This window comes from Passer montanus, unplaced genomic scaffold (assembly GCF_014805655.1).
Source record: "Passer montanus isolate IOZ18808 unplaced genomic scaffold, ASM1480565v1 scaffold114, whole genome shotgun sequence".
Classification (NCBI taxonomy): domain Eukaryota; kingdom Metazoa; phylum Chordata; class Aves; order Passeriformes; family Passeridae; genus Passer; species Passer montanus.
Genome location: NW_024358058.1, coordinates 104,701 through 120,708, shown reverse-complemented (window position 1 = coordinate 120,708; position 16,008 = coordinate 104,701). Strand labels below are relative to the sequence as shown.

The window sequence follows — 16,008 nt, the reverse complement described above, 5'->3', positions numbered from 1 at the left end:
TAGGGATATAGCAAAATTTACAGAGAAAACATGAAATGCTTTATCATAAATCATCTAGCTGGCCAGATTAAAAAGACAGGGAAAGTAAACACTTAAGTCCTTTTATAACCACTTAGTTGCAAATGAAGAGAGATGAGAGACTTACAGTAGGCCTTAGTGGCACTGCCAGATTAAAACTTATTTTATGGCTGACAACATTGATAAACAGGTGATGTACGTAATGATCTGCTTGGGAAAAATGTGTAATTCCTGAATCTTATATATTAAAATAGGCAGCAAAATTCAATTAGAAGCAAGAATTTATTTTTCCATTACATATATTAATTTTTAAATGAAATTTCTACTGCTAAACAGTATTTGATTACAAATAATTCCCATGGGAATTGAAATAATGGATTCTACTTGGCTTCAGGAACGAGTTTATTATGCCAGTTCTCTGTGGTGCAAACTGAACAGCAGTTAAAAAAAAATTAGTCAGTACAACGTCTTCTCCCAGCACATTTACATTGTGGCTTCATGTCTTTTCAAGGCAACACTACTTCCATATTCCCAAACTGCTCAGGGTCAACATTTTCCCTATTCTTCCATTTCTCCCATCACTCATACAGTGAGCCAGACCAAATAAAAATCATTAATTAACCCTCCTTGGATGGATCAATTTTAATCTAGGTCTCTTTCTCAATCTAGTTTACCAAGCAGCTGCACACACACGTGTTCACGTAAAGGGAGGTATGACAGGACAAAGCAGGTACAGCCATTTGCTTGAGTCTCACATTACATGACATTCATCTTACATTTACAAATGCACTTGTCTATACACTGCTGGAATTATGTGCTCTGACCAGCTGTACCAACAATCAGAAGGATTTTCCCTCTGACAAACCTGTGTCTTCTCACAGATCTCCTTCCAGGAGGTGTTTTAAGAAGCATCATTAGTATCATTTCCACAGCAAATATTGCCCATTCTAATTGAAAGAAAAGAAATTGAATACCCTCCTCACCTTTTATTGAACTCCTCAAGTTCTGCTCTCAGTTTTCCTATTTCAATTTGTAATCTAGCCCTCTCTTTGGCAGTTTCATCCAGAACTCTTCGAGCATCAGCCAGTTCAGACTCATAGAGACTCTTGATTCCACTCACCTAAGGGGAAAAAAAGTATTTGGGTATGAGAACATCACAACAACTATCAAAAGAACTGAAACATAGGATCAGTTTACACACAAGTTTCTTTGAAAAAGGATGTATGATATGATTTCTGCCATTTAAGAACATTCTATATTGAACATTTTCAATGAATGAGCAACCCAAAGATTTAGTTTTTATTACTACTGCAACAAAACATACTCTGTTTGAAATGTGCAAACCTTCCCAAGAGATAAACTGAACTAGATCAGTGCACCTTACAATCTTAACTTCAATTATTCGCCCTTATTCCCAATACCGGTGCCTTGTGAGATCTTTTGTTTTTTAACACTTGAAGACATTTTGTGGAATACAAGCCCAAGGGTCCATTTTGACTCTGCTGTTCTTCCACTACAAAGCTACAAAGGGTCTGAAACCACATGAACTAAAGAAATGTGAATTGTTCAGAAGTGAGCTTCCACTCTTGTTCTCTATCTCAGAGGGTAAAGAACTACAGACTTCTCCCTGTCCCAAAATAATCTATCATATAATCAGTAATACAGACTGCATGAGGCACCTGGAAGTCTTCTATACCTTTATATTTTTTTATAAGACAAATTATTTGAAAGTTACATCAGACAGCTAAAATGCAGACCATGTAAGATTGCTACTTTTGCTTCTGTGAAAGGATACCAGGACAACTTTTATAGAATCATAGAATATGCTGAATTAGACCTGTCAGGAGTATCATGTCCAACTCCTGGCCCTGCACAGGGCACCCCAACAACCCTACACTGTGCCTGAGAGTGTTGCCCAAATGCTCTTTGAGCACTGGCAGCCTTGGTGCTCTGAGCACTTCCCCAGGGAGTCTGTCCAGTGCCCAACCACCTCCTGGGAAAAAACCTTCTGACATCCAAGCCAAACCTCCCCAACTCAGTTCCATGCTGTTTCCTCATGCTCTCTCATTGGTCATGAGAGTGTACAGACTAGTGCCTGTCTCTCATGAGGAGGCTGAAGACTGCATTGAGGTCTCCCCTCAGTCTGAACAAACCAAGTGCCCTCAGCAGCTCCTCACACAGCTTCCCCTCTAGACCCTTCCCCATCCTTGTGGCCCTTCTTTGGACACTTCTCTATTAGCTTAATGTCTTTTATACTGTAGTGCCCAAAACTGCCCCCAGAACTCAAGGTGAGGCTGCTCCAGTGCAGAGCAGAAGGACACAATCCCCTCCCTCACGCAGCTGGCCTGATGCCCCTAAGGACATGGTTGGCCCTCCTGGCTCCAGGGCACTGCTGACTCAGATCCAACTTGCCATCAGCCAGAACCCCCAGGTTGCTTTCTGTAGCCTCTCTTCAGCTTCTCGTTCCCCATTCGATCCACACAACCACGCTGCCCCATCCTAGAGGCACCATCTAGCACCTGCCCTTGTTAAGCTTCACATGGTTGGTGATTTTCCATCTCTGGTTGGTCAGCATTTCCCTGGAGGGCCTCTCTGCCCTTGCAGCTGTTGACAGCTACTCTCAATATAGTGTCATTGGCAAACTTCCTTAGAATCCCTCTGAGTCCTGCACCCAAGGATCACTGATGAAGATGATGGCAGGAGGTTGGAGACCCATGGAACTTCACTTGTGACCAATGTCAGCCTGATGTTCCTCTGTCACTATAACCCATTGTGCCCAACTTGTGAGCCAGTTCCTCACTCAGCGTGTGACAGGGTTATCCAGCTGTATGCTGGACATTTAATCAGGTGGATCCTGTCTCTCTGAAGCAGTTGTGAATCCTGAAAGAGTTCCTTAAAGAATCAAAGAATGAGTTGGGTTGGAAAAGACCTCAAAGCTCATCTCATTCCACCCCTGCCATGTGCAGGATCACCTTCCACTATCCCTGTTTGTTCCAAGCCTCAATCTGGCCTGAACATTTCCAGGGATGGGGCAGCCACAGCTTCTATGAACAGAGCAGAGGTGCAGAATCCCCCCTCCCCTGCTGCCCACAATGGGGGCTCAGCCTATCACAGAGGAGGTTTCTGGGGGTTAGTGCCAATGGTCAGGGCAGGTTCAGCCCCTCACTCACCAACACCCCCAAGTGTCCTTCTTCCCAGAGTGACTCTCAATCCATTCTCCACACAGCCTAAATTTGCACTTGGAGTTTGTTGTAGAATCCAAAACCCTCTTGCCAACAGCAGTTGTGTAATCCAGAGTTGCTCTGCAGGATTTGCTTGACTATCCTCAAGCCCTTCACTCTCCCCACACCACCTGGGCTCTGATGACACTGACAATCATTGTCTTGATTTGAAAGACAGGTGTCTGCCAAGGAAGGCAGAAACCTCCCTAGGAATGAAAAATGTGACCTCTTCTCCCCAAATTATTTTAACTTTGAAATGATGGGACTTTCAGGCAAAGGTATGGGAAAATGAGTAACAGTTCTTTACTAGTATGCTTATGTATAACAAGGCAAACAAACAAGAGCAGCAACAAACAGAAGCACAGAGCCAGCCCCAGTTCCAAGCACAGCCCCAGCCCCAAGCACAGCCAACGACAAGTGACTCTAGACAAATTTGCTGATGAAATATTAATCTCATAAGAATACATTAATGTGCAAACACAAGTGTATTCCAACCAGGTGTGGCTCAATATTTTCTTATTTAGCCAGTTATAGATTGACAAAGGACTGCCAGTCAGCTATGGTTCAGGCCCACCAAGAACATCAGTCAAGTTCTCAAGAACAATGAAGATGTGTGTTATGTCACCTCCAAGATGACATTTACAGCGCCAGAAAACTATTCAACCCAATATTTCAGAGGATGCAACTTGAGTGACCCAACGTCCACAGAAGCATCTAAGCATGTATTTTGCAGGTGACAACTAGGCAACACCAAACCCTCATATCCTGGTCATGACAGTAGCTCTGGCCACCACACATGGTGCACACAAAGGGCATGGTAGCTCCAACACTGGCAGGTAAGAGGAAACCACGTGAGACTGCATCTCTGTAGGCGTGGGCGCACCTGCACTCACACCCATGGAGACATGGAGACACGGGTGAAGAGGGAACCCCATAGATCCTCCTTTTGTTACAAGGGCAATCACTGTCAGCAGCTGAGGCTCCCAAGGATCTTATTTCTCTAATTCTCCTTTGAGAGGGTGAGCACAGTGGGGTGTTCTCTGAACAGCACAGTAATCCCTCCTGTCTCCATCAAAACGTGTTTTCCAGAAGGCTACAACCATACGCGCTGCAGGAGAGAGTCGGGAGTTAGTAAAACGCAACTGAGGAGAGCTCTAGGACTGTTCTCTTAGCTCTTCCAGTATGTCTCCTCCCAGCCTCACAAATTAATTACTGCAACAGTGACCCAACACAGTGAGAACAGCATCAGTCATGTACTAAGGATGCAGAAAAACAAGGGGATGAGCTCAATTTCTCTTCTGTCACAGGCTAACTTACACAAGGGCAGTGATGGAGGAAAGCACACAGAGAAGGAATGACAACAGTTAGAGGTTCCCTCAGCCACATCTGCAAACTTTTTTTTTGTATTTTTCTAAGGGCTTACAGTATACACTTTTTATTTGTCCATGTGCCTACTGCATACAAGTAAAGCAGCATTGGACAGGGTTAGAAAAAAGGCTATAATTAATAAAGAACTAAAGATTAATCAACTGCAAAGCTCCTTTTCTCTGCTCTTAAGAGATGGCAACCCCATGTTCATCAAAAAGAACAGGAATTATATTTTTCTAAGACCATGCTGAGACTGCCACACAAACAGCAAACAGCTGCTTTCTGCAATCTTGTTCAAGTTGGTGATTGAAACAATGAGGAAAAAGAACATCCTGATCAGCTGATGATTAAAGAATCTCTGACAGAACAACAACTACAGTCCTTGCCTGATCAGCATCAGTGGAACTTCTCTCATCCAGAAGACACTACCCTAAACCAGAACTTTGAGCACAGCTCAAAACCGTTCCCACGCATGCAGGGTTGGGGCAGGGGGTGTCAGGAATGGTCACCCATTACTCAGGACATGTCATGTCAGCAAATAACAGTCTCACCCAGCTCAGGTATGGTCCCTGTGGGATACTAGAGTGACAAGCAAAGAACAAACACGTCTCTCATGATAACCACGGTTCTGTATACTGCTTGCCATAGCTATCCCTAACCTTGAGAAATCCACCTTTGATCATGGACCCCTATCATCTGCTCTCTAGACAGAAGTCTGAGGTAGTAACCAAGGGCCCATTGGTGAGCAGCCCTTCCTGTCTGCTTCCCACAATGTCCATGATACCATCTACCACAGTGGCAGGCAGCGTTTTCTGCCATTACCAAAGAAAAGCCAAAAATAACAGAATACTGAATTAGCTTTTATAAAATAATACATAAGATCAGACTCAAATTTACACACAGTTGAGGACAACAAATGGGAATTTTCATTTTGAACACTGTGGAAAAAGAAAATAGTCTCCTATAAGCATGCAGAGCTTAGATGCTTAAAGACTGAATAATGCAGAGAGAACAGTATGTAAATTTCACTGGACTATGTTTAACTGTGCTTCTACACAGAAGTTAGAGCTGCTTTGGGGTTTGTTTGGGGGAGGTTGTGGGATTTGGAGGATTTATTTTTAATTAATATCTTATTTCACACTAAGCCTAATAATTTTATGAATGCAAATTCCAACAATTAATAATTGCTGGAATTTGCTGAATTGTCAGCAGAAAATCCAATTTACTAGGCTGGTCCTGAAAGTGAAAGGATTCTCCCATTCCAGTAAACAGAAAATCTGACAACTATGTGAAGGCTTACTGCTTCTACAGTCCTAAACCAATGTTCACTACCCAGTACTAAAACAACAAAACTACAAAGTTTCCTTTTGTGGACATACATAAAGAATAAACAGACCTTCCTAACAGGATGAGGAAAGTATTTAACAAAGGTGGTCCAGAGACAAGCCAAAGCATCAGTGCCAAAGAAGAGCTTGATGAATCCTGAAGAAGTTTGCTATGTCTAAGGATTAAGACCTTTTTGAAGTCTGGATGAAAAAAACAGAGGTGGAAAGTTCAAAGTAACCTAAAGGTTCCTATCAATATTCTCAAGTTTATTTTCTGATTACTGCATCAGAATACTTTTCAGAATTGCTCACACAGTACATTGTTACAAACTGTTTTACGCTTATGTTAAAAGTCTAATGAAATTATATCTATGTTGTCTGCTTGTCCTCTTATTCTTGCTACATATGTGCCGTCAATAGAATTACATTCTGCCTCTCGCATTTCAAAGGGATACTCCTTCTAGCCTCCAGCAATCTACACCTTAGAAGTTCCCTAAATTAGATGTGTTTATTTTGTTTATAGCATGATTTCACACGGTAAGTGATGTTTCATGCTTAGAAATAGTTAGTGATTTTGAAAGCATGGAAGTTACAATATATCATTAAATGATACAAAGGGACTTTAAAGGTACTTCTGCTTTGGGCACACATACACTGATTGCAGGTACTCCAAACCATCCCCAAATAAGACATTATAACATCTGCTTACTTAAACTAAATTAAATCAAATCCTCCTCCCAACACCCCAAGAATCATCAAATCAGCATCTCAAGGGGTGAAAGAAGGAAAAAAGACAAAAAAAAAATTAAAAGCGACACAGCGGCACAGCGATCCATCACATCCCAGAAGTTACAGTCCAGGCTGTTTATTGATAGGCTTTCCACAGCACCTTAACATCATCTCAATGGTGGGACACCGCAGCTTGCTGAGGGGGTTTGGACTCGCACAGGACGGGACTGTCCCCAGTGTGTCACGGACTACATCCTTCCGCCACAGGGGAAGGACAGTACCGCGGAAAGCGGACACCACAGAATAGGGAAAAGCAAGGCTTAGGGAAAAAAAAAAATCATGCAGTTTCCTTCCAAAACTGGAGGAAACAAATCAGAGTCGCTTACACGGACTTGATTCCGAGTATTTACGGAGTCTGTAAAAGATTTCCTACGGCCAGAGGCAAGGCCAGTCTAAACCCTTTCAAATCTCCCATCCCATTGCATCAGCCGTCAAGACCAGAGGCCGTAGGGGACACCCGACACGCCGGTACCAGAGGACTCGTGTGCTATGGGCGCCGGGCACTGGAGGGCTCGGACCGCCCGCGACCCCGGCCGAGCACCGCCCGCGGCCGAGGGGCCCGCAGCGGCTCCGCGCTGCAGCCCGGCCGGCGCGGCAGCGCCAATACCGCCCGCAGCGCCGCGTCCGCCCCGCTCCGCTCCCGCCACCGGCACGGGCTCCTCCCCGTGCCGAATCCCGCCTTGAATGTGTCGCCAGTAGTCCCTCAGCGCGACACCGCGGCCGGAGTGCCCCCGGCCGCCCCGAAGGGCCGCGCGGGTAGGTGCTGGGTCTCCACAGCCCCCGCTCCCCGCGCGGCGGACGGGCATGGCGCGGCGGCCGCACGGAGCCGCCACAGCGCAGCCCGCGCCGCGCAGGGAACGGGCGGGAGCTGGCCGGCCGAGCCCCGGGCCGCGGACCCGCCCCGGGACGGAGGCGGGGGGCGCCACACGGGCAGCCGCTGCTCGCCCCCAACTCCGGCCGTACCTCCCGGGTGGTGACCTCCTCCTTCTCCGATATCTTCAGCAGCAGACGGTCGTTCTCCAGCTCCAGTGCCCGCACACGGTCAATGTAAACAGCCAGGCGGTCATTGAGCTGCCGCAGTTCCTCCTTCTCCTGTAGCCGGGAGATGCGGGTCGGCGACAGCGGGGTCCCGCCGGGGGTGCCGCGGCTCGGAGTGCCTGACATGGCGCTGGGCTGGCGGGCGGGCGGGCAGCGACTCATTCAATCCCGCCGCACCGGGGGAGGGAGCGCTAAGATGGCGGGCGGGCGGCCCCTCGCGCCGCGGCGCCGCCTGGGACATGCAGTCCCGGCGCCAAGATGGCCGCGGGGTGCAGCGCTGTCCGCCATTTTGCGGCCGATCGGGGCTCGCGGGCGGTTCGGGCTGCGCGTCACGGACGGAGCCGGGCCTGGGGCCGGTTCTGAACCGAAGAGGTTTTGGTGGCAGCTGCGGAGGGGACTGGAGCGACCGACAGGACTGACCCTCACTCCTTCCTGGCGGAGCAGCAGCCCGGATCCCCCGCGGGGCTCAGGCCTGTGGGCTGATGGGTTCCCTGAAAGGGTGTGTTTGTGTTTTCACTGTAGTTCCCTCAAATATCGTCCACAGTCGCCTGTGCTCTGTGTGATTTTGCCCTTTGCTGTCGGCTGTGCACAGGCCAGGGTCCAGGTATGTGCTGAAATGGAGAAAACATGGATTGGACATCCCAAGGTTGATATTTTTAGGAGTGCCTGAAGAGTGATGTTTTTTTGGCTACATAGTCAGACTTTGTACAAACTAAAATTCACTGAGAAGTTTTCTGTTCCTGAGTATTTGGAGTCGTATTTTTCCCCAAAACCCCAAATTCTGTCAGTTCTTGCGCATTAACTAGTATAAACTAGATTACCGTTCCTGATAAAAGCTGTTCCTAGTCTTGTGCCTTTTTGCTGAGGGAGCTGAAGAGAGGGCTGAGAAAAAGGAGAAGTTGAAAAAACAGACTGAAAAGTGTGTCATCTATATGCAGACTAAAGAGAAAAAATAGCAAGAGCATTATACAAAGGTGGGAGTATAAGTCTGGATAGAGAAACAGGAAAGACAGCAAGGAAATACAGCATACAATGTGAAAACTTAGGGACCCAGGGTGAAAAAGTAGGTAGTAGTTATTTGGTCTCAAAATAGAACTAAAACAATCTTCATGTGAAATCCTAGTATCAAGTACACCTCAAACTGGAAAACCTTGGAATAAACCCAGGAATTCTGGATGCTCAATATCCATGTGGGCAAATAGCTGGAAGTCTCTTTAGCAATCACTGCATAAATAACAGGTTTCCACCTGAATGCACTTTACTCAAAATGTCCATCTGATGCAAAACTACTTGTCCTGGCTGCGTGAGACAGCAGAATGCCTGTCCCACCTGCTCGGGCATCCCCTCTCCCGGGACAGCGCTGCGTGTCCCTTCGCCTCCGTCCCCTACCGAGAGCCGAGGGTGGGAGTTCACACACCATTCTGTGGAACGGTGGGTATCAGCGGGTTCCCCGGAGGGTGTTTATGAGGAACAGCTAAAATGAAGCAAGATCACTCCCCGTGCACTTTCTGAAAGGCACAGCCTCTCTACACGAGGGCCGCTGCCGGCAGGGCGCTGCCAGTGAGATCTGATGATATGACGGGCGGCTTAGCGCGAAATTCAGCTTTCTGCCTGAATCGGGAAAGGAAGCACAGAGCAGAGACTACAAATCCCAGGGTGCTGCGGTCGCTGCTCGCAGGGAGTCGGATCCTGCCCCACCCGCCCCCTGCGCTTTGTTCCAGCCGCGCTGGGGAGCTGCAGTGCAGTACAGCGCGTGTTTTGAATTTTGGCGCCTGTCTGCAAACTGTAACCGAGCTGCTGCTGGAGCGGCTCCAGACCCAGCCCCAGCCCCTTCTCCTGCCCTACGCAGTCCGTGTCGTCTCTAACAGCACTGTCTTCCCCCGAGCAAACCAAAAAAAGACCCCTGAGCATCAAGCCGTACACTTAGAGTGAACTTTTTCTCTCTTTAACATTCAGTTTCCAACACTAGCAAATTTGTGGAAGACCAGCTATAAGCTCTGTTTGTGCTAAGACAGCAAAAAATATTTTAAGAATGCTGAAAGCATCTGCATAAGCATTTTTGGGTTATCTCACTTCTCTTGTTATTTGATGTGATCATCTGTGCATCTATCATGTTTTAGAAATTCTTTTAAGCTTTTTGCCTAATTTTGATTGATAATGTAAACCAGATGTAAATCCCCTTTGTTCATGAAGTGGAGAAAATGGCTTAGAAAATTTGTTTCAAGAGTTTGTGTGCTTTGGAATTTGTTGGGTTTTTTAGTTTGCTTTTGGGTTTTTTTTTTTTTTTTGGTTTGAGGTTTTTTGTTCTTGTTGGGGTTTGTGTTTTGTTTTGGGTTGGGGGGGTTTTGTGTGTGTGTTTTTTTGTTTGTTTTGTTCTTTTTTTTTTTTTTCTTCCCTGTTTGTTTGGTTTGGGTTTTTTTCTTTCTAGTGTTACTGGGTATTTTCATAATATTGCTATCAACTGTATTGCAGTAAAGGTTTTTTTTTTCAAAATATACTTCCTGAAATATGCATTGATAATTATACCTGATATTTTCTACATTTTTAGAAAGTCCCTTTCTTTAGCAGTAACCTGGACATTTGCACAATTCCATCCCTGACACCAATCTCCACTTGTTAACAGAACATGTATGTTCACTTTTCCTATCTCTTCTAAAATGAAGAGAATGGTTTGGAGGTGAGATGGGGAGAGGAAGCATCAAGGAAGAAAGGGAAGTGGAAAAGCCGAGTGCCCACTCACTAGCTGTGTTTTCCAGGGAGTGCAACACAGGTTTCACTTGTGGTTTTGCATCTATTTAAATACTGGTCCTCTTGGATCCCTCCTATGATAGGCATTTAGTATTGAACCATGGTCAATATGGTGACTTATCTCTTAATGTTTAGCAATTAGTTTTTTATTAGAAACCTTGACAGATCTTTGCTACCCAATACAATTTTACAATAATCTCTTTCTGTTTTGAGCAGGTAGAATGGATTTGTTATTCCAAGACAAAACAATTTAGTGTCTTAGACCAAGGGATGGTATAGGGATGTGTCAGCCTCATCTGGATCTGGCTGGAAAACCAGTTTAAAAAAAAAAATAAATGGCTGCATTCCTGGGCATTCAGATTGGAAACCTGTTCAGACTACACTGCAGCTCCTGCCTTGCCCACTCTCCCAGGCTTTCTCTTTGTGGAAGGTGGAGCAGAGGAGGAAGCTGCTGCAGGTACAGGTCCCACCCTGATATAAAGTCAGGAACTTGGAAGAGCCCTGGGTTCAGTATTGAAGCTCTAGCTCAAAGACACTTGCAACGTGTCTAACTGTCTGCACAGGATAAAAACAAATTTTTGGGATGTCAGACAGATGGTAGAGATTGGCTCTGTTTAGGTCTTGAGTGTTTCTTCCACCAGATAAATTAAGGCATTGCTTCTAGTACATAATAAAGACAAAAGGAAACCTTGTGTGCCCTTTGATGCAGAGGACCTTCTCATTTGTTGACCAGTTTCCTGTACATTTGGGTGTAACAAATTTTCTGATTCTATCTGAGATTTCATAATGACTCTGACATTTTCATAAATCTGGAGATACGGGATTTCCAATGCTACTTCTTAACTGCTTTTGTTTCTCAGCAGTTGCTGCCATGCTCTCCCATTTCTCATTTTACACTCTTTTATTTGTATGTCTTGAATAGGATTATTTCTAGCTTTCCTGTAGTCACCTAACTCCCCCTCTGCCTTATGTTCTTCACCTTGCTCAAAAAGCCAGACAATGTTTCACTGATTGTCTCAGATATTGTCATTAATTTCACAAAGGAGAAAGGATTGAACATATATCACATAACATTTTCCTATCAGTCCAAATTCAATTTGGCCTCAGCATTAGTGCTCAAAAAATTACTGCAATTAGTCCAAGTCTGGAAGAAGTTCTCTTATCTCAGCACAGAATTCTGCTCCTGAATTTCATCTTTCATTGAATAAAATTGTTTCCAGCAGTGTCAGGACAGAAAGCACTAAAGCAAGTGAGAAAATGAATGGCATACCATGAGTCATGGATGAAACCTTCCTCATGCACTACGAGAAAGTTTGCTGAGATGTAAAAAAGAGTAAAGAGGAACTTGGCCCACAATTGTGGGCTTAAAGCCAACAGCAGACTGACTGTAGGACAAGGGTTTTTTTCAAGATGAGACATCATGCTGTAATGTGTAAAGGGTGTGGTTTTTTTCTGAATCCAGCATCTACTGTTTGACAGGAGTTTTGAAAAATAATATTCTTTTGCTACAGCATTTACCTCCTTACTGAGGCAGAATTCAAACTGTATCACACTGGGGGAAGTGTCAACCAAGTCTGGACAGAGAGAATTCTGGTCTGTGCTTAGAATTGTTCCCACTTTTGTGGCAGGAAGGTGAGTAACTTCTAAGTGTGGCCGTTTAGACTCTTTTGTACTGGAACCAGATCCTGGTCTCATGTGATCAGAAAGAAATGAGAATTTAATTAAAAAAACACTACATATTTCCCAACATTTCAACAGAAAAGGGGTAAAAGAAGATGCTGAAGGGTCAGTGCTCAGGGCTTCCCGACTTTCCACAATTCCACTTCGTCATTTTTCTACAGAGTAATTTGTTTATAATAGCATGTTGGGTTATAATTTTGTTTTTCTTTTTTCTTAGGGAATTCTCCCCCCCCCTTTTTTTTTCTAAGAAACAATAGCGATCGGTACTTAGGAAGGGCAAAAGAAATTGCCAAGCTCAGGGGAGAGAAGGGCATCTGGCTGCGCTTCTCTTATCTGAGAGTTTCTCTCGGAGGGGCAGAGATACTGCAGGAATTGGACTGCTAAAAGAAAGGCCCGGGGCGGCTGCCAGCTCGATTGCTCTCTTGGCTTCGGAGAGGAAGGCTGGAGCTGCTGCTTGGGGTGGGAATTCGCTGCCACTGCAGGAGCCCAGCCCGGTCCTGCTTCTTCTGCCCTGGGGTGAGGCTTTTGCTCGTCACCGCAGCCACTGAGCAGGGACCTTATTACCACCTGCCTCACCTCACAAAGGACCCTCACCATCTGCTCAGGTGCCTCGGGGCAAACCCCGGCATCCCCGAGCCTCCTCCCCCTCCGAGGGAGCCGGGAGCCGAGCGCGGCCACTGCCCAGCGCCGCCGCTTCTCTGCCACTGCTCCGGGTTTTTCACTGCCCTGTAACTCAGCACCCCCGCCTGCCGGGACACCCCTCGGCTCCTGCTACAGCTGCGCAGTGTCTGTTACATTTCGTTTGCAGCTCCGGAGTCTGCTCGTCCCCGCGGTTCCAGCCCCCGCTCCGAGGTTCCCGCTGCAGCCGCTGCCGCCACCCAGCGCGCCGCCATTGCCGTGCGGAGAGGCGGCACAGCGCCCCCTGCAGCCGCGGGGGAATCAGCGCAGCTGCCCCGCCCGGCCGGGAGCCACCGGCGCCCCTGGCGGCCGTGCCCGGAACTGCGCCAGAGGGGAAAGCACCTGAGAGAGGCTGGGGCTGTGCTTGGGGCTGTGCTTGGGGCTGGGGCTGTGCTTGTTATTGCTGCTGTTGTTGTTTGTTTGCCTTATTTTATATATATACACTAGTAAAGAACGGTTATTAATTTTCCCATATTTTTGCCTGAAAGTCCCATAATTTCAAAGTTATAATAATAATAATTTGGAGTGAAGCAGGTCATATTCTCCATCCCAAGGGAGGTTCTCACCTTGCTGTTGCTGTTTGTTTGCCTTATTTTATATATTTATATATTTGTAAAGAACTGTTTTTAATTTTCCCATATCTTTGCCTGAAAGTCCCATAATTACAAGGTTATAATAATAATTTGGAGTGAAGCGGGTCATATTCTCCATCCCAAGGGAGGTTCTCGCCTTCCTTGGCAGATACCTGTTTTTCAAACTAAGGCATAGCACATGCTAAAAAGAGCCCTGTCTGTAACACAGGAGCCCCAGAGCAGCTTCTTGTGGTACAGCTCATTCACAGTCTCCCCCTGGTGCAGGAGGAGGTGTGTGGTGGGATACACCAGCCTTCAGGGTAGCATCACCTACTGTGTCTCACCCCCACTGGCTCCCCAGGATTCAGGAATTCTTCCAGACTTATAGGAAAACAGATTTCTTGGCAGCTGAATACCATGAAAGCACCACTGAAAACAGATGTGCTGGCCAGGTAGAAAAATGCCACTGCTTCCTTCCAGATTGTGGCAGCCTTTGGAGCCAGACCATGGGTGTGCCTTGTGCAGAGCAGCTGCTGTTTAAAGAGATAAATAGTAACATTATTCTAAAATCAAGGAAGGGATTATTCACATCACTTTTAATGAAATATTGGGCCAATAATGTCTAACACTGTGAGTTTTGTCTTTCACAACAGAGCAGGATTTTATTCTCATTAGACTTCCAAGGATCCAACTCTCAGGGTAGCCTCAGTTCTCAGCAACCTGTGGAGTTCAGGTTCCCTCATTTCATGTGCCAGCCACTCATCATTTAGCCATTTGGCAGTTTGGAGAGGACAGTGAAGGAGGGTGGGGGCTGGCTCTGAATGCAGTTCCTCTGGGTTCAAAGAGCTCGCATTATCAGCCAGAAGCAATCCCAGCTCTGCTCCAAGAATCACTTAAATCATTGCTATGCTGGTGGAGCTGTGGGAGGGGAGCATGCAATGCTCACAAGTCTGCATTGTTATTATATAAAGCCTGGCACTCATCTGCTAAAGCAAACAAACCCAGGTTTTTTTTTTCAAGACAACCATTTGGTGCTTAATTTTCATATCCACAGTCCAACTGCAGCTGGCTAGGTGCCCACCACCATAGAGTTATTTACATATTTTTCTCCAGCAGCTGCAGTAACCTGTTCTGTTCTTCATGTCTTGCCAGGCTGGCTCAGCCTTTGTCATGGTCTCACTGGAGAGAAATATTTCAGTCTAATGCGATTAAACAAACCAGCTCCCACTGTAGTTCAGTTTTTAGTGTAGAAAGGTCAAAGTAGAAACCTTTGGTTCCACTTTGAAAGAGAATTATCTCCTTATCCCATCATGCACTGTAACATGCTACATGTGTTTGGGAATGCTGATTACTTAAGCCAAAGGTTCTGTCAAAGATAAAGTTTGCAGAGTAAAACATGTGAGAAGGAAGAAGACAGGCCTAGGGAGATAATGAGGTATGTGCATGGGATCAGTCTCTCTTGGATATATTACATGATTAATCGAGGAGATGAAAGGAATGCTATTGTGTTTGTGGGGATCCCAGATGAAGGAAGGAATGATGCATCTGACTCCATATTCTTAGAAGGCTAATTTATTATTGTATGATACTACTATATTGTATGATACTACTATATTAAAGAATACTGAACTAAACTATACTAAACTATATTAAAGAATACAGAAAGGATACTTACAGAAGGCTAAAAAACATTAATGAAAAAGTTGTGACTCTCTCCAGAGCCTCGACACAGCTTGACCCTGATTGGCCATTGAGTCAAAACAATTCACATGAAACCAATGAAACAACCACCTGTTGGATAAACAATCTCCAACCACATTCCAAAGCAGCAAAACACAGGAGAAGCAAATGAGATAATATTATTTTCCTTTTTCTCTGAGACTTCTCAGCTTCCCAGGAGAAAAATCCTGGGCAAAGTGATTTTTCAGAAAATATGACTGCCACAGAATGCTTTCTGCTACTTCAAGGTGTGCTCCACCCAAGATCTCAAAGTATTTTACAAAGGATAATTCATTAAGCTTTATAATCATCTTGCCACAAAACTAAGATGACCATGAAGATTTTTCAGTTAATGTCTGTATGTTTAGAGTTTCATGAAGTAGCTCTTTGAACCTGGCTTTCACGTTACAGAATAATAGAATTGCAGATTGATTTGGGTTTGGATTGGAAGGGACCTTAAAGCACTTCTTGTTCTAACTGCTTGCCATGGGCAGGGACATCTACCTTCCACAGGCTGCTCCAAGCCCCGTCTAGCCTGTCCTGGGACACTTCCACGGATGGGGCAGCCAGAGCTGCTCTGGGCACCCTGTGCCAGGGCCTCACCACCCTCACAGGGCAGAATTTCTTCTCAATATGCCATCTAACCTTCCCCTCTGGCAGTGAGAAGCCATTGTCCCTTGTCCATGCCCTTGTCCAAAGTCCCTCTCCATTTCTCTTGGAGCCCTTTTAGGGGCTTTCAATATATCTGTCTCATTGGAAAATGTTTTTCCAGTCCACAGCTGGGGACAACAGTGAAGTGCTGGAGTACTGCCTCATTTAACACTTGTGTTGGAGCTGCATTTCCCTAAAGAA

General features: G+C 45.7%; 1 protein-coding gene and 1 long non-coding RNA gene across 3 annotated transcripts in view; one reads left to right on the top strand and one right to left on the bottom strand.

Moving 5' to 3' along the window:
- Positions 1-10,047, bottom strand: part of LMNB2 (lamin B2) — a 36,653-nt gene extending 26,606 nt beyond the window's left edge. Inside the window, exons 1-2 of the mRNA XM_039696708.1 lie at positions 7,685-10,047; positions 1,002-1,138 (exon numbers count right to left, since the gene is read on the bottom strand). Of these exons, the coding sequence (XP_039552642.1) occupies positions 1,002-1,138; positions 7,685-7,921 (374 nt within the window). The 5' untranslated portion in view covers positions 7,922-10,047. The remainder of the gene's footprint in view (positions 1-1,001; positions 1,139-7,684) is intronic.
- Positions 8,124-13,256, top strand: LOC120496363. Of its 2 annotated transcripts, none has more exons than XR_005626288.1 (3): positions 8,124-8,258; positions 12,019-12,139; positions 12,996-13,256. It is a non-coding gene; the product is annotated as an uncharacterized LOC120496363 (long non-coding RNA). The 2 variants fall into 2 exon arrangements; XR_005626287.1 differs by having other exon boundaries at positions 8,239-8,363.
- The last annotated feature ends 2,752 nt before the right edge of the window (positions 13,257-16,008 follow it).